This window comes from Dromaius novaehollandiae, chromosome 7 (assembly GCF_036370855.1).
Source record: "Dromaius novaehollandiae isolate bDroNov1 chromosome 7, bDroNov1.hap1, whole genome shotgun sequence".
Lineage (NCBI taxonomy): Eukaryota > Metazoa > Chordata > Aves > Casuariiformes > Dromaiidae > Dromaius > Dromaius novaehollandiae.
In genome coordinates, this window is record NC_088104.1 from 14,781,847 (window position 1) to 14,804,467 (window position 22,621).

The window sequence follows — 22,621 nt, forward strand, 5'->3', positions numbered from 1 at the left end:
TTTGGCCACAGTCAGCAATGAATACAGACCTTTGCAAAATTGTAAGGGATCACTGTCAACAGAAGTAGATATTAAGAAAAAACACCAGTGTTGCTAATGACTATTGCTACCAGATATTAAGAGACATACACTCACAAAATTCACGAATGCTAACAAAACAATTATTTATTAAACATTTTAAGTGTTTTTATTTTACAGAAGCTACTGGAATTGCCAAAAGTCTGTGATAATTAAAACTGAATTATTATTTGTACTATTGCAGCACTAAACACTTTTAACTCCTTACACTGGGGCTTACTGAACTGGATACTGTATGTAACAGTCCTTGCAAGGGATTCCCAAAACACTGGTCCAGTGCCAGTCTAAAAGAAGTCAATTTGATTATGATGATTTTGGTTTTTTTAAAGGAAAGAGCACACAATAGATGAGAAAGCATTTGGCACCTGACAGTTCCTTAAGATGTCTAATTTACAAGATGTTTAATGGTCACTTAAAACAATAAGGCTGCTGCAGTTTGTCAATATTCTAGCTCATTTCCAATTCTTACTGTTTCCATGTACTGGACGAAACATATTTGTACTTTATCCTTCAGTCCACTGCACTGTTTCTGTATATGGAGCTAAGCAGTGACGTCAAAACAGAAGGAAAGATTAAAGGCGGCAGCAGGACGCGTGATCCCAATCCTCTGTGCTTTTGAGCAATGTTTCTGGTGCCACTGAAAATCTCTCCATCAAGAGAGATAAAGTCTACTATATTCACATTTTGGAGCAACCCCCAAGCGTTCAAAGATTGCAACAAATTCAGAAAAAAAAGAAAGCCTTGTACACTCGCCCTTCTAACTTTGGAACAGATTGAAAATACAGGCAAATAGGGTTAACTTTTTATTGTTCATTTCACTTTAGAAGCTGATGAAAGTGGAGCGCTTGTGTATTTAAGAGTTATTTGCTCTCTTTTGTCAGATCTAGGCACTGTGCTAGTGAAAGCCTGGCAGTGACAAAGTTGCATGCTTCCATTCCAGCAGCATTTGGCAGAGCACAGCTAGGAAGAATAAAGCCATTCATTCCACCTTTCCTAATTCGCATTCTAGAAAGGCTTCTCCCTTTCTAAAAGAGCAGGGAAGGCTAGATAAATATTTCCCTACCAAAGAAATCAATCAAGAGTTTCTGCAAGTATAGAATTACGGAAAGATGATGCTAGCAGGCCATCTCTGAAGAAAAAAAGTTCAAGATTTTTAATTAACGTAACTGAACAGTTCATTGGCAGCGGACAGAGTCACTTATGAAGTTCAAGATACAGCTCTACTTTCCTACGCAGTGAATTAACACTTTCTACTGATGCATTTCATTACATCTTTTATGGGCTGTAACTCTTTCTACATAGAGAGGTATTTAATGCATTGGTAAAACTCGAGGGATATTAGACATGCTGAAATCTGCAACTGCACACCTCCAGAGAGAACACCGTGTTCAGCTGGAATAACAGCAAACTCCAAGGGTTAAGCCCCTTTTAAGGTTTCAGTTGATACATAGCAGTCAATAGTAATATATTATCCCATTCTGTTCAGTCAGAAAAAGACAACAGAACCACCTCCTTTAAAGAGTAAATTAACAGTGAAACTACATGCGTGAAACTACATACCAAGAAGCACATTCTGTAACAAATCCCGTGTGTGGATTTTTTTTTAAAGCAGCCTTCAAAAACAGGGAAATTAAGTGTTTTTAAGGTTTATTCTCAGGTTGCTCTTTTCAGAATTCACTTCCAAATGATTAATCTTTATCTCTAATCACAACTGGGCGAGTGCTCATCTGGCAAGCGCCTATCAACTGTAACCTACCTGCCTTTGCAATCTGAACCCTGCAGAATTTGAAGTATACAGAGACATTCTCCAATCTTAGTCTACCTTTTTAAACATCATTCTTAAGTAGCCACTTGGTAAGCTACATCCCAGAGGCTGAAAAGCTTTGTTTGCTCTTTTCCACCTGAGGAAAACCACTGATAACATACTTTAAGTTTTCAGGACGCAATTTGCACTTCCTAAAAGTTGCTGATGTCTTTGCTTCCAAAAGAAAGAATCATACTGGTGTACTGTTGATCCATAGAGCACCTATTTCTCAGTCATGCAAATATTCTTGCTCTCTAACCAGGGTCATATCACGCCAGCATCTGTAACCTCTATTATCCAAAGTTACTCAGCATCTCACATGACAGCTGGATGACTGTGATTGCACTGTATTAGCAGCTGTTTGTTAGATTAGCTCCTTACAGGAATCCAGCTATGTTTTAAAAATGATTAATACACTTTTGTTCCATACTCTCTTTAAACTGTAGTTTAAACTACAGATTGTTTTTGTCTCTCTGTTCAAACTAAAACGGAGCTCAGCAGGCAACGATACTCTGAAATAAGCTGTGTACACTTGCTCTAGTTTATGCTGAGGCAGTGTTTTGGCATAACAAGACCTATAGGATAATCTTCTTAGAGACGTGGTAATCTTTGTAATGCAGTCACCAAGCAGAAAGGTACACAAGCCATCCCGGACAACAGCCCTTAAAGGGGACGTGAGCAAAGCAGCCTGTAGCAACAAGCACACCAGAACAAAAGCCCTTTCTCAGAATAAGAGGGGAAACAAATGCCTAGGAATGGGCCTAGCCCAGACATGCACTATGAAAAACCACTCTCACAACCTGACTCATTTTACTGCTGAGGGAACAAGAAAATCACCACTTCACCAGAAGGTAGATAAATCCTCAGGCGTTGCTGCAAGGGACAGTAGTAAATACAGAGATAATGCTGCAAGTTGTTTTACACTCTCTTTTTATTCGAAACGTAATAAGCAACCTAAAGTTTTAGCACAGCATAAGAGGACTGAATTGCTTTTTTAAATCGGATTTATTTACAGTGGAACCTGGAGGGAAAAATAAATACCAAATTCTTTGAAAAACCACCAACAAACCAAACCAAAAAGCTGTCACATACAAAAGGTGAGAAGCCAAACAAATCACACATCAGTGTGATCCGTCTACTTTAAGTACCTTTCCACTGTGCTAAAATCTTATAAACCATAGCCCCGTGCCCTGGCTTTTCTGCAAAGCATACCCTCTACAGGTGCAGTTCTCTGCAGTGAATCCCCAAAAGTTCACTGCCGCTATAAGGGAAGATCCTGGTCCCTCCATTCCCTTCTACTAGCACTGCTTATTTTCAGCTTGGCCTCTCCATAAGCCTATTTAACTCACAACTTCAAAAACCAGAAAAAGTACTAACAAAAAACAAAAAAAGAGGCCAAACAAATAGTTTTCTGTCATTCTGTAATTACACTGGTTCACTGAAACATGCAGTGATTCCTGGAGGCAGCAGAGGAGAGAGGGAAGCCAGGGAAGGAAAAGCAAAGAGGAACGAGGGGGAAGAGAGTCCTCCCCTCTTCAGAGCAGTGAAGCTGTTAGATTGGCTCAGCTGCCTGGGGAAACGCAGCCCGACTTGCTCAAACGGATTTTTGAGTGTACTACATCAAACCACACCATTCCTCTCTATGTAAACACAATCTCCACTAACACCTGTTTCAAGGAGCTGGTAAAAACGACTTACTTAATAGGAGGGACTGATCGCCAGCAACCTTACCTTAACAAAGTCAAAACAAAAGTTCTACAAGACTTACCACACGGGACAGGGCAGGGAAAAAGAAAAAAACACCAGAAGCCCACTACCTCAGAAAAAAGAGGATGAACTATATATATATAACCTACGGAAAAAAAAAAATAAGAGGAATATCTCAACTGTTCAAGCCTGTTATTCCCAATGATTTTAGAAAATGTCACCAAGCTGCAGTATTCATGCACACATGTGCACCCCAATCCCCCCAACCCCAATCTCATGCAGAGGTTTATATATAACAAAGTACTTGTATTTGCTTTACTTTTCCCTAATATCACTTACATTTCTAAAAATCTTGCAAATGGAACAGGTTAAGCAGAAATTTTTTCAGAATTATCTGAACAAATCTCTGTGACCCTAGAAGGAGGAATGAAACCCAAGTACCTGTACATTTATGTTTACGTTGGGACGGGCAATGGGTATAGGGCTGCTGTGCTCTGTCTCCAGCTGTTTCAGCTTTAGGATCGTGTCTTCAAATGCTGAAAAAGACAGAAAAGAAATAACTCTACTCATTAGCAAGAGGTTATTTGACTTGTAACTTGCATTCTTCCCAAACCCTAAAGGCACAGGTTTTAAAGATATGGACTAGCACAGGAAAAAAAAAAAGCTACTTGTTCAACCTTTAATGCAATTTTCATGTCTACAGGTTCCATATACCTTACCAGATCATTCTGCACTACTGCAAGTTCATTTATCCAGCCATCCTCATAATGAGCCAGCAAACAGCAAGAGTTAGTTGCTCAGATGGCTGTACTTTATTTGTGGCTAAACTCAGATCTTGCCAAGGACTGCGACTATTTCCCTTTGTACCCTTTGTCCTTGGAAATAAGCTGCTTCCAGCTGAAACAGGCCAGAGCTGACCAACTCTGTTGTCCTAACTATCATGAATTTAAATCCTGCAAATGTCTTACGCAGCTCTGGAATAATTTGTGGCAAAATACCGTAATACAGTAAAATCAGAAAAGGCAGAATTCTATTAGCCAGTGGGAGCATGAAATAATTATCATGCATGGTACAGCAAAGTGACCTGAATCTGCTAAAGAGAGCCTTTACAAGGTGGTTCCTGTTGTTTGGTGGTGTTAAGTAAGGGCAGTCTAGTAGATACACGGATAGCAAGGGTAGAAATCTCACAGAGAGAAGTCTGCTTGTGAAATAGGCTCTCCTGAAAGACGATTCATTAACATTTTGGTATAGGACTTCAGCTGAACTTCTAGATGCACTACTTCATGTACTAGAGGGAGCTGCGCTCCAGTGCGAGGAGGTAAAATCATCCTTATACGCATTGTCGAAGTGACCGCTCTCAAACTTTTTCAGATTTTTGTAAGGGAACAGCCTCATAATTATCTAATCAGTTAACTTTGACCCCAGGTATGTCATGATAATAGGAAAAAATCTGTAAATTCTCTTACGATCAGAGTCTGCTCTTTCAACAGCAGTTTCCTTTGTGCCAGGATGAGGGCAACCAGCAGACTCTTCTGAAACTCCTGTTGTCAAGCCAGCTACTGGATGGCCTATGGCATCATCAACACAAGTTTCTGGCAACTCCTCGCTGTCTAGTAAATCGACAAGAGGTACGCTGCAAAGGCAGAAAGATGGGCAGATAGAGGAAGAATCATATTACCACTCTTGTGATAAAGGAAAAAGCTTTAACATGCACAATCTCTTTTTCAAGCTATTTACTGATAACCAGACACATTCTGTAAAAACTGTTTCTGGTAACTAACAGACACTAGCTGCCGGTGAGTGAAAAAAACAGGAGCTATTCGAGTCTCTAAGAACTGACTTCATCACAGAGAACAGGTCCACATTTTCTGTTTCTTCATCATGTTGCGGTAGAAAAAGTGAAGAGATAGAAGAAAGTCACTGAGAAAATCTCTTCATGATGTGTAAACTTCAACACAGCAATCGGATTGCAAGAGAGTGAACCTTCAAGCAATCACAAGCAAATCCTACCCAGCACGTATACTCAAAACTCCTTCCAAAGGCAAGTATGCACTGATTTACATCATTTCTATTTACTTTTATAACACAAGTTGATTCTCCTTCTTTCAAGAAACAGGTAAATTTTAATCTGGTACATGCATCTTTTTGGAATAAGCATCTGAATCTTTTCTAGTAAACTTAAGCTACATTTTAGCATTTTACCTGAGAAAAAGAAAAGTTGGGGGAAAGGGAAATTGATACTGTTTACAAAAAGCTTTTTTTTTTTTTTGTACAGCACTTCATTCAGTAATAGTGGTAAACAGAACAGAAGGCAGAAAGATGCAGAGCATAAGGCTATATCTAGTTAAAATACTGGTTTGAGAAGAAAATCTATCACTTTTGAAATTATGTCACAACTATGAAAATGATTAAATACTGACTGCAACAGAACTTACCGTTATGCATAGATAAACCTCCTACCAGCTGTAGACCAGCTTCTCGTTCATCACTAAGGGGTTAATGCCCCTTCCCCTCCCTCCATCCCCTGGAATTTGGAAGCAGTCCTGTGTCGTGTTGTCACTAGAGGCTCCAGGAAAAAAAAACCCTTCAGCTCAAGCACCCAGAAGAATTCTTCCAATGTTAAATATATACTTCTGTAACAGATTATAGGATATCACTGTTTCAATACTAACAATGTACTATCATCTTAAGACCATTATTTGCTCTAAGGCAAATGGTGATCACTTGCTTGATTCTCTAAGCAGTGGAATGAGTAGAGAAGCTGCAAGCAAAGCAAAAAATATGAAAATTTTCCATCTACTGTGTAGCCTCTCTGTCCACCACTAATGGGAAATAGCAGGCAGCAAATAGTCTTGCAAGGATGGAATGATGAATACAGAGAATTTCAATTTTTAGAATTGATTAATGGGAACAGATGTTCTTCCAATTAAGACAAGGAAGAAAGTGAGACTGAATTCCCTTATCTTACTCTCAGAGGCTACCCGTGCATGGAAGTGAAATGTGCTTTCAAATCTCCACAACGCCAACACTTCTCTCTGTATTCTCTGACAGATTTCTCTAAATAGCCTCCCAAATGTCTAGTATGACAACTTGTATACAATTTTAAAATTTTGCCTACAGTGAGCATATAGGTCCTGAGGTCATGACATGTTGAAAGAAGCACTGTAGCACACTGGAGAGAAAATGGATGAGAAGTGGAATTGATCTCCATTAGAAAATTGCTATAATTACACCATCCCCTTTTCCCCAGTGACAACTGCAACAGTATTTACTAGACAGGCAAGAGAGTCAATTCTGAAACCTGCCCATCAGAGATATGGGCAGTCTTGAAATGCGATGACATATTCAACAGGAACACTCAATATGTCTGGTGCTGCTTCAGAAGTAGATTACCACTTACATGAAGGTGGCAGAAGTTTGTAGAAAAACTTACTGCCGTTTTCTGCCACGAGATGAAGGCCTGGCCAGGGTAGCAAGGACACAAACTGGCTTCATCCCTGTGTCACAGTGGGGCCTCAGGGAAACCAACTGAATGGTGGGCAGACCTGAGAAAAGCCTCATAAGCCAAGATTCAAATATGAATCAGCCCTACTTTGCCTTCAGACCCATCGAAATACCTTCTCAGCCACCCTTAGAGGGGCAATCACAAAAGGGGAGTCATACTACAGAGACTCTGGAATTTGCAGGCACAGAGGACGAGTTCCCCAAAGACCATGAAATTGGTCAAGGCCGCCCAGACTCTTCACCCTCCTCAGAGCGACAGCAGTAGGCTTCACAAACGGCCAAACTACAGAAGTAAAAAGCACAGAGTACGTTACAATACCTTAAGTCAAGGTTTTTGGTATATGAAGACCCAGAAGGAGTCTGATGAAAACTATGAGGTCCCAAAGCTTGGGAAAAAGGCTTGTAAATTCACTGAAGCTTGTAAATTCACTGAAGTGCCTCTTGAACCAGTGGAGGACTAACAGGGAGATATCAGACTCTCTTTTCTGTACCTTCATATGAAAAGTGTCTCAGAAGACATTCTCCTCTGTACAAGATTATTATTATTTTCATCACTGCACAGAATTTTTGACTTCTCTAACAAAAAACTGATAAGATGCCATGTCAATCATACGGGAGATAGAAAAAGGGATCCAAAGAAAAGCAGAGCTGCTACAACGATAAGTATGCAGTAGTCAAGAATGAAATGGGCATTAGCTTTCAGCATGTTCGAATTTACCTACACAAAAGGATATTTGAACTTTGCAAAGTAACAAGTGCCAGGCTCGATGTCTTCAGAATCAGCTTCTGCTGGATATTTTAAGAAATATTCTGAGGGGAAAAGCTGATAAACGATACCAGGAGTTCAAGCCAGACAAATAATTATGAATAAATGAATAATCAAAAGGTTTTGATACTTGGAAAAGCTTTCCAACCCAGTAATAAATCACAGAGATATTGTTATATACGCAAGAACACCCACAGTTAAGGGAGTTTGCTACTGCATTATTTCTTCTTTTTCCCTGATAAATATATTCATATGTATCATCCAGCATATGATGTATACTGTGACTGAGAAAGCTGTCCATTACAGAGGGTATGATCACTTGGGGGAATTTTCCAAACAAAAAGCAAAACAATATTAATACTTCATTCTCACTAGTTCATGAAATACAGTCTGCAGAATACAGTGATTATCTGAGTTGGCTGCAAAAGAGATAACTCTTTTTGCAAGTAATCTAATCTGAAACAGCACAGAGTACTACTGTACAAGCTAATGCATTCTTTCAAGCTGGCAGTGGCAAGAATAGTTTCTTTCTCTGACTCTGCAAGTTAAATACCTTTTCAGCACAATTTTTATACACTAGTATGAAATTCTTTGTCCACTTCCTTCATTTTGGTGGAATGTTGCACCCAAAGGTGAGAACAGAAGTCTAAGTTGGTCACCTTTTCAGAAATTTCTTACAAAGATGCAAAATATTCAGGAGAAAGACCTTTGTATTCCTTTTCAAGAAATGCAAGCAAAAGAAAGAAGCTTAGGGAGGTGTGGTCCCACAAATGTAGATTGTTCACATGCATTCTGGTTTCTACTGAGCAGGCTGAGTCACATATTCTCAGATTTTTACTTTCGCCCATTTATTTGGACAGTGACAAAATATGGAGTCGTCTTATATAATGAAACAGTAAGGGCAGTCATATCTGCTCTATTATTATTCCACGGGATTTCCAAATACTGATTTAGCAGAATATATGCAAGCCAACAATAACAGAAAGGAGGAGAAACACATTTAGGAAAAGGTGCTGGTTGCAGAAGCTTTACGGATATTGAGCAAAGATTATCACCACCATGCCATTTAAAAAGACATCTGTGCATTTCAGCAACGCTATTCTTAAAGCATGTGACCTGCTCTTTTAAAAAATCAGATAAATACTGTCGATACCACTGTGTGCTTGTTTGGCACAATTTCTCAGCCTGCTGTTGAGAGCTCTCACTCACTCACCGTGGTGTAAACTGGGTAGTAATTCCACAGAAGCCTGTGGAATTGCACTAAAGTAAACCCAGCAAAGAACAAAATGAACCCTTAGGGTGTATGCAAGATTGAAAGCCAGCTGGCAAAGGCATGCAATATGCACAATACTAAAATAAATCAATTCCAAAGGCAGATGGATTTCAGGCAGCCAGGGTTGCTTCCCCTGTTTGAACTAATTCTGCTGTCACACATCAGTCTACCATGAAAAATCTAGCTACAGTTTTAATAATTAAGTTGCAGTTAATCCCAGGGCAATTTGTGACATTCTGCACACTGCAGGTCACTAGGCTACTCAGCCCTCACGAGGCCACATCTGCAGTGCTGTGTCCAGGTCTGGGCTCCCCAGAACAAGGGCGATATGGACCTACTGGAGCAAGTCCAGCAAACGGACAAAAAGAAGAAAGGACTGGAGCATGTGACATACGAGGAGAGCCTGAGAGAGCTGGAAGGTTGGACTGGATGATCTCCAGAGGTGACTTCAAACCTCAACTGCTCTCTCGTTCTGTGATAGCTAAAGTCTACATTTCAACAAAACTTCTCTGATACCTAAGTCAGCCACTGCCTACAGTGGTCTGATCACCACATTCAGATTAAGCACAACTGAACTTACAGAGCATAAAGCCATTATGAACTCTGCAATAAAACAAAGACTTGTTATCGCAACCACATTCTTAAATGTTAAATGCAAAACTATCACCGATTCCTCCACTCAAATTAATGGCATCTCTTCCCTCATCTGCACAGAAAATTATTTCGTATTTAAAAGTTAAAATGCTGTGCCTGCTTTCATCTGCATATCCCCATACACCTTTTTAAGTAATGGAGAAAAATACATATAGGTTTGCTTTGCTCTAGAGGTTTACAACATCCACCTTGCTAGATCTAATTAAAAACAGCACAACAGACTGCTCTAATCATCTCTGCAGACCCCAGAGATCTTTAATACATAACTTGCATATCTTCTATTAGAGTTGTAAATAGAGACTCATATTTGATTAGCAATCTCCTTTCCCCCTCTCAGATGTAAGGGTAAGGAGGCCAAAATACCTCAGACAAAATGAACTTACGTTCCGGATTAGACTTATTTTCTTAGTTCTTCAGGAATGGATATCTGAACATGATGTTTTTCTATTTGTGGGCACTGTGAACAACAGGCACTTTGAAAACTATTCAAAGACCTTCTTTATTCTACAAGCCAACTATGGGCAAATTTTAAAGCCCTTCAACACAACTCTTCCTCTTTCTTCATTTATAGATGAAAAGATTATTGCAATTTAACAGCAGCTAACTTCAGAAAACATAGGAAAACACAGAGTGCTCAAATTTAAAGGTAGTTCTCCATGTTGTAAAGGCTCCCAAGAACAGTGATGAGTCACAAAGCTGGAGCCTTAACCTTTGACTTAACAATTAACCTCATGATTCACACGGCAGGACTCGTGGTTGTCAGGAGGTACGTTCCGCTTCATTTCAACTGAAGCATAGCAGCAAAAATGAAAGAAAAATTTCTAGAAAGCAATTAAGACATTCCCTAGAAGGGCCCCCGTCTCCCCAAAATATTACTCTTTGCCTTTTCAGGAATTCTGATAATTTTATTTTAAAAAAGTTATTCTAATCCATTTCCAAAAGATTTTTCAGAAAAGGACTTGTTAAAAAAGTTCGTTTACAAATCAAACATTATACCTTCAATATTTTTAAATAATCATGATACAAGGGCAGGGGCAGTTACATCCTCTATTTAGTTAAGATTTTGAAACTATATTAAAATCCAGGGGTGGCACGTGTAATTTTGTTATAAATGTGACTTCCTGCATGGCTTTCAGAATTAAAACCAGCTAAAATCTTTCAATTGTTAAGAAAAATCTTAAGGCAGTTAAAAAGATATATATACTCTTTCTAATGTAAGACTGACTGGTGTCTTACAGTCCACAGGTTATTTTTTCTTTAAAGACTGAATACCAACAGCACCATATGCAGAGCCTTCATAGGAAAAGTGGTTTTTTTCCCCTAGTTAGCTTCAAGTCCGTTGTCCTTATCTGAAAGGCAGCTCAAAATGTAACTTTCTGGCGGCCTCTGCTACAAAGCAGCCTCAAGCTCCAGAAAGGCCCACGTCTTACAGGTTGGTCATGGTGGTACGGACATAGGTAACAGCACCACTATGAATTCCCGCATTCTTCACATTGCGCTCATGAACAAAAGCAGTGTACTGTCCATCTGCAGAGCGGGTCCTCGGCGGGGCCCACGCGCTCCACGCACTTCCACCACGTTGACGGCAGTCGGCAGCATCAAAGGGCCTGGATTATTGGGGAGTGGGAGGGGGCACAATTAGTAATTAGGTATGGATGAGAGAAAGGGTGGAAAAACAGAAGGCAAGAAGACTGATGTGAAAAGACAAGGAAGGACAACATTGCTAGAAGGTAAATACCGAAGGAAGGAGGCATGCGAGTACACATTTAAGACAGTGTCAAGTAAACCCTTTTGTTGCTGGATAACATGTACATTTTTGCAAAAGTCAGAAATGAGAAGTTAAACTATTTGCATATAATATCTACATTTGCACAAGTGCAAAATGCTTCATCCGTCAAAGTACTTCACAAAACTGAGCAAGAGCAATGCTCGTTTTACAGATGGGGAAAATGAACAATGCGGTAGAGGAACAAACCTCTCAAGTACACAGTGCATTTTATATTCGGGAAGCTTAAAGGGTTTAAGTGGCAGATCTAAACAATACAATTGAAACAAACTTCTATAAGCAACATCAAGTTTCAGAGCCACTGGAAAATGCAGATTATAATGCAAATAGAAGGAAACAGAACGTCAGAGGAAGGAGCATTACTGTGAAGGAGCAAACAGTACAGCACACACAGGCCATTTCCTCAATTTTTTTCAGTAATGGACTAGATACTGTTGAAGAAGCTGATCTTAGCTATATCTGATTAGCATAAGAAACACAGTTGGAGACAGATTATCCTAGAAAAGATCATAACACAAGCTAAGACCTTGCTTTCTAATTTTGCACTTGCAGGCATAACATTTCGTAAATTTAAAATTTCAAATTTATAAACTCAAAACCACAGAAGCACCATGTGGAATAAAGTCCTCCAAAACCAAGAAAGAGGAACAGGAGCGAACACCAATTACTTTAAAGCACCATTCTGAAAAATATTTTTTATGCAAGTGCCAGGTATTACTACATAGAAAGCTGTAAGGCTTTAGGCACAAGCACCTCCAAAACAGCAGGGATAAGCAATTTACTGAAATAGTTCAGCTCTAGACCACCTTTAAAAATTTTAGTTTTGGGAGGTAAAATGAACTGAAATGGACAAAGAGCTGGTAGCTGTTGTCTCTGTTGTATTAGGATCCTTCACTGTAATGTTTTGAGAAAGGCTAATGCAAGTTGCAGTCAGGTATCAAAAAAAGTGCATGGAAAAAAAGTGCTCCCTCATAAGCTACTCAAGCAAATAAATTCTTAAAAAAAAAAAAAGTAAAAAAAAAAAGTCTTCCTTTAGTTTAATATAAAATTCTCTAATTAATGACCCAAATCTAAACAACAAAGTGAACCTCTCTTGTTGTTCATGTAGAGGGAGTCCAGCACAGCCTCAAAGTTCAAATTTCATCTTCTCATGTTCCAACAAGACCAGTTTTACATTTCTAGCCCTATCAGAACAGCTGAGCAGCCAGTGCATTAGTTGGAAGATCGCATGTATCAAGGCAGGGAAGCAGAAGAGCATGCAGGATTCACAACCGTGGTAAATGATTAATGTTCAAGGATAGTCCTCCTTTAGAAAAGAGACAGGATTTCTATAAAGCTCACCCATAGGTAAATTAAGAATTTTTTTTTCCTTATGAGACATATTCTAAGGAAATGACCCATGAATCCTGAAGCAAGCAAAAAGACCCCCTACATATTCCAGGATAAGGAAATACAATTATTAATCTTTTGTTTCAGCTTTTCAGAAAAGGCCAAAGTTAGAAAGATACCAATTATGTTTTAGGCTTTCCAGCCTTGCAGCTAACATTCCAGACCATCTGGATAGCCAAGAAGGACATATGCACTTTTCCTATTCTGACAACTTTATAGGAATGGAGCAAAGAAAAAACAAAAACACTAAAATCCTTCCTATCTGGCAAATTACTTCCTACAATCTGGCACAATTGTTGTTGGCAGCTGCAGCATTAACATTTTAAATTAAAGGAAACATTGACATTAGGAAGGGCTCTAGTTGCAATGCAGCCAATAAAGGCATCTGCCAAGAAAAATACAGACGCTCACGGGGTCAGAACCTTACTTCTAAACCCCTTCAAATCTAACTGTCAACAAAATCCCCAACCTGAAAGATTTCGTTGTTCTCAAAAATCCCTGGCAAACTCTCTCTCTAAAAGAAGACTATTTTTCTGACAGGAAGCAAAAATAATTCATGCAGAAACAGGCCAATTAAAGACAGGGCCAGTTGAGAAAAGACCTTGTTAGCAGCATCAAGACACCAAGACCCGAAGGCGCAATAGCCAAGTCACAGCCCCCGCAACAAATACATATGTTCGGGCAATTGCATTAACTGAACCCCACTTCCCACCTACAAAACCACAATGCAGCACAACTGCTGACTCAGCTCCAAACCGTTGCCTTCTTCCTACAGCTGGACTTGTCCTTTACTATAGGCAGTACGGTTTCCAGTAAACACATTAAAGCCATTTTGCCAGAAGGCAGTTTCCTTCAATAATAATGATATGTCTCTAAGAAACATAAAACATAAGCAGTACAAGCATTACTTGCTTGATTAGAATGCATTAATTGCCAGGAAGGATGTTTTCTTTTTTGCTTACTGTTTTGGGTTACATACAGGTATATTTTATTTTCCCATTCATTCTCCTATGGAAAGGCTACATACTGCAGCAGCTGGCATGTAAGCTTAGATTCCTTGACAATGCCTGTTAAGAAAGACAGGCTCAGGCTCTTAATCCTAAAACAGGCACACCAAGATCAAAACTGAAACAGATTGGCTATAAAGTCCTCTCTGTTTCTGAACGAAAGCAGCAGGATTTCAATGCACAACAGAAGCCTTGCAAATACCAGCATGAATGCCAGCATGAATCTGATACCCAAGAAGAGCTGTTTGGAGCAAGAGTCAAACATTCCCCCCACAGGAAATACCAATTCCTAGCACGCATCTTGTGGTTAGACCAAGAGAATAAAAATAAAACCATTTTGAAAATGCTGAAGAATAAAGAAACCACCACCTTTCACCCACCACCGTGGAAGGAATCGAGGGATCAACAGGATCTCACCATAGACAAGCACAGATTTCAGATACTAAACAAATCAAGGGCAAAAGAAAGAAAAACAGCATTGATCATTCATTTTGACTGAAACTGCAACATAACGCAACAGACAAAGCAGAATTATCCTCCCTCTTATAATCCAAGATCCATTGTATTAAAAGTCTTTAATCGATAAGATTTAAAAAAAATACATTTGTCATTGTACTCTAAGAAATAGATACTATCTATATTTAAGAGATATTGTAGCAAAATAGGTTGATATTGCAGACAAAGGGAGAAGAACCTTTTTCTCTTGAGGGCTGAAACTGCTTAGGATAAGAGCTTTAGACCACACCATTCCAGCACTGTTGCTCTTCAAACTCTCATAGAAATCAGAATTACCCCTCTAGGATTAGCCATATCCACTCCGAATGCACAATAAGCTAAAAAAAGGTCAGATGAAGTGTGCAGAAATACTAGGTTGAAATGTCAGCTTTGATTTGAAATACCTTTGCAATATAAAATTACTCAAAGATCAATACCTGATATGCACATTTATCTTCAAACCAATCAGCCTAGATTTGAGATGCATCCAATCCATAAAACGAATACCCTATTTACACAAAATCAAAGCTCTTATCTTCAGCTTGTATCATTTTCCTCAAGCTCCCATCCTCCTCCAGATTATGAAAAAATTAGTTTACCCCATTTCAAAAGGTTTTTCAAAGAGATTCAGAAGGACACTAGTTCTGTGTTTTGTTAAGGATCGAGAGAAGTCCTTAGACCCCCGTGATACCAAGCAAAGGGTTACAAGAAATACTGTGGCAAAACAGATAGTCCCAGCTCCTTCCAAGACTTAAAAATGCTGTTACTGGTTTAACCATTGGCAGTCCCTGAAGAAATCTTTTTTTCTGGTTGGCAGTGGCTACGCATGTTGTCTTCACCTCCCCAGACTACATTCATAGCAACGATTCAGCTGCATCATCACTAACTTGGCTGTCAACTTATGTTAAAGATACAAGTAGGCAGTTTATTTAAGCGCAGATAAAGAAACAGTCACTTAGATTATGCATAAGCAAGCAAAATTTATTTAACAACAAAGCAGAACATACCACTTCTTGTCTTGCTGGCTGGCTCCAGGGCTCCTTGGGAGATTTTCTATTTCCACTAAGACTGGGGCAGAAGGAACTGCTGTTAGGACAGGTAAGTTTGGCTTTGCAGTCCAACTCTTTGGAGACAGAACAGAAACAATTAAGTTGTTACACACTTTAATGAAAGAATGACGTGTTACATATAACAAAACATATCATCACTTTTCTTGAGCACAAAGCCAAAACAAGGCTGCTTTCTTTCATCACTTCCACAGTACTAGATGCCTAGGCTCAATCTTCTCCAGTACTGCACACCATACCACGATCCATAATGAATCGAGGGCTGCTCAAAGATTATAGTAAAAAGCTGTGGCCTGTTGTATCCTTTTTTGATCCATGCAGTAATTCTTTCCTTCTACAGGTAACTTCATAATAGCAACTGAAACTTTCAGGTTAGAATTCTAGCCTTCAGACTGCCATTTGAAACATAACTGCTCTTGTAAAAAGCAACTCATTTTGCATAAAAGGCAGGAGAATGTGCAGAGCAGCAATCTACCTGTGTGCTTCCAGGTGAGGGTGACTGCTTAATGTTAAAATAAATTTGATTCTCTTCTTTGCCAATCTGTGACCTGTTCTGTTGCACTTTGCATCTGAAATACTCCAGAAAGGGAGTCACGGTCTTCCCAAACTCCAAGTACAATTATTCTGTTACTCATGAAGAAAGAGTGTTACCTTACACTAAGGTCTGTTTTCAGTGAAATAAGGCCTTCTGTGCACAAGTACTATGGGGACAAGTGTCTAAGATTTCGTTCTCAAACTCAAAAAAATCTTCAATTTTGCTAACAATATATTCTAACTTGCAGATACATTTCCCTCTTTCAGAATACTAGAAAAAAATGCTGTAACAAGAAATCAGCATAGCTGCTGATGGAGTATGCTCCCCTTTTTTTCAAATGTAATTTGGCATATAGAATTAATGTGCTTCAGATACTAACAACTCTCATACAAAAATACATATAAATAGTATAATTTGTTGTAGTATTGGGCCATGAGGTATTTTCCTTACTCCAGCTAAGTTAACCAATTATCATGCCTATAAATTAGCAGCCAATTTTTTGGCATACAATTTACTAGTTAATTGTATAACTTTTAATACAGTCAGTCACTGGATTTTAGAAAAAGCAATGAAATACCCAAATCTGTTGAAACACATGAAAACTGCCTTTAAAATGAATTAGTAAGATAGGCCTTACTTGTTGTGATCCATTATTTTGGTTAGTAACAGCATTGTTTGGAATACTGAAAGACAAAAAGAATTTAAATTAGAATCTTTTAAAGAACAACAAATTATTTCTGCAGGCTGGCAGAACTGCATGTATTTTCAAAAAGAAACACAAAGTCTAGCAAAGATCTTTCGCAAGTATTTTACTGTTTCCAAAACAAAAATAAAGAACTTGTGCTTTAGGTCACCTGCCTCATTCTAGGTAACTGAGGCTACCAAGTAAGTTTTTGATTTGTTCAGAGTGAAGCTTGGCTATAAATCCTGACTTTCCCTCTTCCTCTCCTAAACCAGTTACATTTAGAAAGCCTTCCCGATTCAACAATAAAGTGGGGCACATCAAAAGCAAAAACACCATGGTTTTAGTTGCATGCTAAATATCCAACACAATGCGACATTTTCAAAACCTCACTTATGTGGTGCAGATATGTTTGCTTGCATAATCAGGACTCCTATGATCTGAAGTTTCACAAAGTTTATCAGAAAAATTCATGAGTTTCCTCTGCATATACACTCTAACAGAGTGAATTGCTTCAGTCTTAAAAGCAGTCATTCAAAAATTATGAGCCAGCTCCACAGAGCATTAAATTTTTTTTTTTTTTTTTTTATAAACACATCCTTATGCCTGCTGACTTTTGGTTCTACCTGAAACACATTTCACATTTTCCGGTTGAGAGACTTAGAAGTATTAACATCCTGCACAATAGCATGCATTATAAATCTTATACAAAGCTAGATATTCAAGAGAATATTCTAACCCAACTCTTTTCAGACTTCTGATTTTTTTTAAATAGTTCCAACCTCATATGACTAATTACCCTTTTCACTTATGGCCTGGCTAATTGCTACCCAATTTGGCAAGCTGACAATTCCAGTAGATTTCTGTATCTACTTTAATGATTCTTCAGAATTATTTTACTTCAATACCATAATATCGAAACCAAACAATATGTTCCTTGTTTTTTTTACAACTTCACACCTTCTATGTCGACAGAGTGTGGAGGCTGCAGAATATTGCACCTCTAACAGAAGTACTAAGGAATGCCTTCCGGGTAGCACATTCCTCAGTGCTGAGTTAATACAAAAGAATGGATCAACATACATCTTTCATGATGCATTTCAATTAGCAATACTTGAGTGTAGAGTTTCAGAAATGGCACTGATTGCTCTGGAGACTAACATAACAATGCCACACCTCGATACACCATCAGAAGAACGTCTTCTTATCAGAGGGAGAAACTGCATATGAAGTTTCTCTTGCCACTCCCAGAATGACCTAAGCAGCATGATACTCAGAGAAGGGCATGACAACACAGCATGAAGAGAGCACTAATTAATCAGACACACAATCACAATCTGCATGTAGAGGACCTTCAAGGACACCCAGTATTGAAGAGAACTTTTCCATTTTATAAAAAGAACAGCTAGTACAGTAGAGACTTGCCCATAAGGTCACAAAGATGAAGAGACCTCCACTTCAGTGTTGCAGCATTCTCCCTCATTCCCCCTCTCATGCAAGGATCAGCCCTGCTGCTGCAGAAGATGTGTGGCTGAACTCAACCAGTTGTTTTGAAATGTTATTTTGACACTCCTTACGCGGTACTGATTTTCATGATGCTTAACATGTATGAAGATCTACTTTTCTTTCATAATTGGTTGCCATTAATCATTGCAATGTTCTCAAGTTAGGGCAAAGGACAGAAAGTGGAACTGAGTGACTGTTTGCTCCTTTGCTACCAGGTTATTCTTTCTAGCCTGTTTTTCTGTCTTCCCTCAAGGAACAGCACGAAAACTCTGTGATTCAGTTTCAAAGGAGCATTTTACATTGCAAAAGTAAGTACACAGACTCTAGGTATATAAATACAGAACCAAAAAGCCTCCCTCTCATAATGTTGGTAATGAACAATTCAATACAAGTTTATAAAAATAAATAATTAAAGATAAATGCAAGTAAAGTACAAAAAATAGAAAAGCAGCAAAATATTTGAAATATTTGTTTTGTAGTATTTTCTCGACCTCTGAGCTTTGCTTGATTACATATTTCAATCACGTAACCAGAGTAGGCAGATCCTGGCAAGAAGAGATCCTGTACGCTTTATCTGAACTCTTTACTTAGCAGCATATAGTACTTTATGCTATAAGAGCTCATAATCAGCAAAAATTGGAGCTAGTCATAAACCCACTACTCCAGCATTCATAAACATCTTTGCCTGACAGTAAGTACGTTTGGCAATATCTTCCATGTAACAGCGACACAGCAGCTTTGCTCTGAACAGTAAGAGCTATTTAAAGCAAGCAAGCAAGCAAACAACACACCAAACCCACAGTTTTAGAGGTTACCGCTCTTCTACATTTAGCTAATCTTACAACCTCCCACAGATACATGCGCAAGTATAGATGACAAACATCAAGAAAGGAAGTTAAATATTAGAATGCATCTTACCTGGTTTCTTCAAGTTTAGCAACATGTGCTGCAAAAATATTCAGGGAAGTATTAATTAAAATTTAATTTTGATTAGGTATAAAATAGAAAGTATATTATTAATAAAAATAGGTGAGAACTGCCTAAAAGCAGACAACTAAAAGGACAACAGTTACAAACAGACTTCCCATGTATGATGCAGAAAAACCCTCTAAACTGGAAGAATAAAAAAAAAATTTCTGAAGAGCAAACAAAACAGTGGGATTTAAGAAAGGATCTAAAAGCATGCATGGAGGCCACTCTTGACCTAGGGATGAGTGGGAACAAGAGACAAAGCAAGTATCACATGCTGTCAGGGTGTGACAACAGACTGAATGTAACATCTAAGAAGAGTGGGAGAATCTCAACAACAGGAATTTCAAACCTGATTCAGAAATTTCAAATATTATCATTATTAAATCACTCTTTCTTGGATTCATGTTTTCTACCTTTACAGATATATACATTTTGCAATACATATAGGTGTTTTAGCTGTTAGGCAAGCTAGAATGACATGCTGTGGACACGAACTTTTTCTGATAAATATGTGTTACCTCCTACATCAAAGGAAAACTTATTTTCAAAATTCAAGAGGAGGACAAACGTCTACAGAACCTGTAAAGAACATGATTACTTCATTCTCATTCTGGATTGTACTTTGCACGATGGAAAGTCAGGAGTTTACCTTTCATTTGTAGTGTTCGTCTTGAGTATCTCTTGCTGGGCCTCCTTTCAAAGGATGCCGATCTTCTGGCTTTGTTAGTCTTGGTGGTTTGATATTCCGTTTTCCCACTAATAAGACAAATAAAAGTACAAAACAGCAGAATAAATCACTTTTTAATGACAGAATACAGACACTGCCTGCAAAAAAGTCATGTTTCTAACTGTTTTGAATCCATGGCTTCATAATCTGAACTCAGTCCTATTAAAAAAAAAAAAGTTAAAACTTCAGAACGCCTTTCACATAAAACGGAAGTCTTACAAACACCCTAACCTTCAACCCATTTCTCCCAAAAGAAAAAGCTGACACAATGACTCCTTAAACATTAAATTACTCAAAAAGCACATATGCCCCTTGCATATTACTGTGCTCACCATGCATGCAGCTTGGGAGAGGCTGATAATTCTAGAGGAAAGTTGAAGCTTGAGGTATCTTGTCAAAGGTCATGGAGAAAAGCTAAAAATTAGAGCAGGGCTAAACACTGGCATCTAGAGTCTCTCATTTCCAAGAAATACTTTTTTCCCCTCCCTCCAGGATTCCTTTTTATCAGGATACCTTTCTCTCAAGATTTTGTAAGAAAAGGCTTTTTTTCATTTTTTTTCATATAGCAGATGTAACCACGCTGATCACTAATTACATCTAACTAATAATTTTTAGCAGCAGAGTATGCATCAAGCATATCCTGAAGACTGACCACACCAACTAGTCCCTTTGCTGAAGGTCTCAAAAGGTAGTCCAAAAAAACCGTGGGGAACAGTCACTGGCTTGCTCTGATAAGGCAGCATACAGCCAGCTCAGATGGCTATTGATTATGTGTAACCTGTTCTGTTGACCTAACGCATGCTATTCTCCTAAACTAATGAAGTGAGTCTTCTTCATACATTTTAAAGATAATGCTGTAAAGCTCCATTTATTACAATCTCTGGACTCGCAGTAATCTGTCTCTAACCAGATGGAATATATATAAGTCAACACAAACGCTAACAGCTTGGACATCTGCAGAAGACTGAAACCAGAACAAATCCTAAAATGAAAGGAACTAACCTTGACCCCTGCAGCAAGCTAACCCCCCTACACAATAGGCCTGAAGGTTTATGGAACTCTTTAGGAAGACAAAGTCCTCTTAAGTACCAGAGTATTTCATGTATTTTTAAGGATAAGAACAACAAAAGCTAAGTGTTAAGGTCACCTCAACTGACCCAAATGGGGACATCAGGTAGCAATGATAGTTCCTACCCAAAAGCATCAGTTCCAACCCAAGAGAAGGGTGGAAAGGTATTTCATCAAAGCAGCAGCAAGTCTTTTGGTGACAGGAAACATGAAGTGTTTCCATCCTTCTCCCACTCCTTCCTTCTTTCTGACACTCTTCTTTCCTCCTCACTTCCGCTCTTCCTTCAAGCTCCTTAAACTCATCTGATGAGCTGGATAATGGTTCACAAGTGGCCTACTTGGCCTGACCAACAAATGACATTTCTAAAGGTATGGCAAATCTTTTGTGTGGAGCCTCGAAAGACCCAGTAGCAGCCTCATGTTCACCTCATTTTTTGGTAACACTGGTCCTTTCTAAAGCAGACGAAATGGTAATGGTCCATGTTGCTGGAAATGGAGGGGGGGATGGCTATGTGTATGCATCCTGCATGGGGTCACCCCCCTGTACGTACTCACCGACTCTGGTGGAGCATCTGAGAGCATCTTGCAGACTAGTCTGGGACAACGGGCCACTTGAAGTCAGTTACACATACATGCAGTGCCTGACATGGAATAGGGGCCTTATCTGAGGCTTCTGAAACACTACCATCATGCCAATAATGGTTAGGAACAACTTACTTAGTCAAAAGCCTAGCTCTGTCCTCAGCTGTGCAAAATAATCATCCGTGCTCTGTGGTTCATTAAAAAAGGAGCAGACTTTCAAGGTCAAGTGGTCTATAGAACAAAAGGTACTATATATGCTACATAAGGAACACAAACCTCGAGAAACTGTTCTTGTGTAATTTTCTGCACAGACCAGAATCATCTAAAAGTAAATCAGAAAATACAGGGAAGAAACCATACCCATATATTAAAAAAGGCTAATTTTATATAACATAATTCCATGAGTTTGCATGTTTCATCCTCTATATACCCTGGGTAAATGAATATCAATTTCTTTCCTGTTTCCACTCCAGAAATGACAGAGGAGATATGCTAAATGACAGATGACACTGACCTGTATCGGAACCGGGATCCTAACCGAATGAAGCCAGATCGACTTGAGCTTTTTTGGACAGGACCTCGCAGCCGGAAGAAGGCATGATGTTCCACTGCACATTTCCACAAGTGTTTGCAGGCTTTGGGATGATCCAGCCTAAAAACAAAAGTGTGCTCCTGCTCCTTTCCCTTAAAGCACACAAAACACACTGCAGATTTATAAGGGGCTTGAACAAGTCAAAGTTACAATTAAATGTAAGCCAAATAAACTATGGTTTTATGAATGCTGAAACATATGTTAAAAGAAAAATATTTTAGGCAGGGAAAAAAAAAATCAACTTTTTCAGAAGCTTTAATGAACAACTGCTGCAGTGTTTAAAGTTGAAGAGGGCTATAGACCATAAACTTAACAAGCCAAGCCTCTGAGTAACTACAAATTAAACACATTATTATAATAGAAAGGTATTTCTCACTGAGGCTAGCTTCTTGGTCTCACTTCCAAATCAGATCAATCTACTTAAGTT

The 22,621-nt window shown here is 38.8% G+C and overlaps 1 protein-coding gene across 5 annotated transcripts in view; it reads right to left on the bottom strand.

Moving 5' to 3' along the window:
- Positions 1 to 22,621, bottom strand: part of EPB41L5 (erythrocyte membrane protein band 4.1 like 5) — a 64,496-nt gene that overhangs the window by 13,838 nt on the left and 28,037 nt on the right. For all 5 annotated transcript variants that reach the window (XM_026118409.2, XM_064514726.1, XM_064514725.1 and 2 more), the window contains exons 12-18: positions 22,117 to 22,286; positions 19,875 to 19,981; positions 19,172 to 19,199; positions 16,703 to 16,748; positions 15,471 to 15,586; positions 5,056 to 5,222; positions 4,031 to 4,125 (exon numbers count right to left, since the gene is read on the bottom strand). In XM_026118409.2, the coding sequence (XP_025974194.1) occupies positions 4,031 to 4,125; positions 5,056 to 5,222; positions 15,471 to 15,586; positions 16,703 to 16,748; positions 19,172 to 19,199; positions 19,875 to 19,981; positions 22,117 to 22,286 (729 nt within the window). The remainder of the gene's footprint in view (positions 1 to 4,030; positions 4,126 to 5,055; positions 5,223 to 15,470; positions 15,587 to 16,702; positions 16,749 to 19,171; positions 19,200 to 19,874; positions 19,982 to 22,116; positions 22,287 to 22,621) is intronic.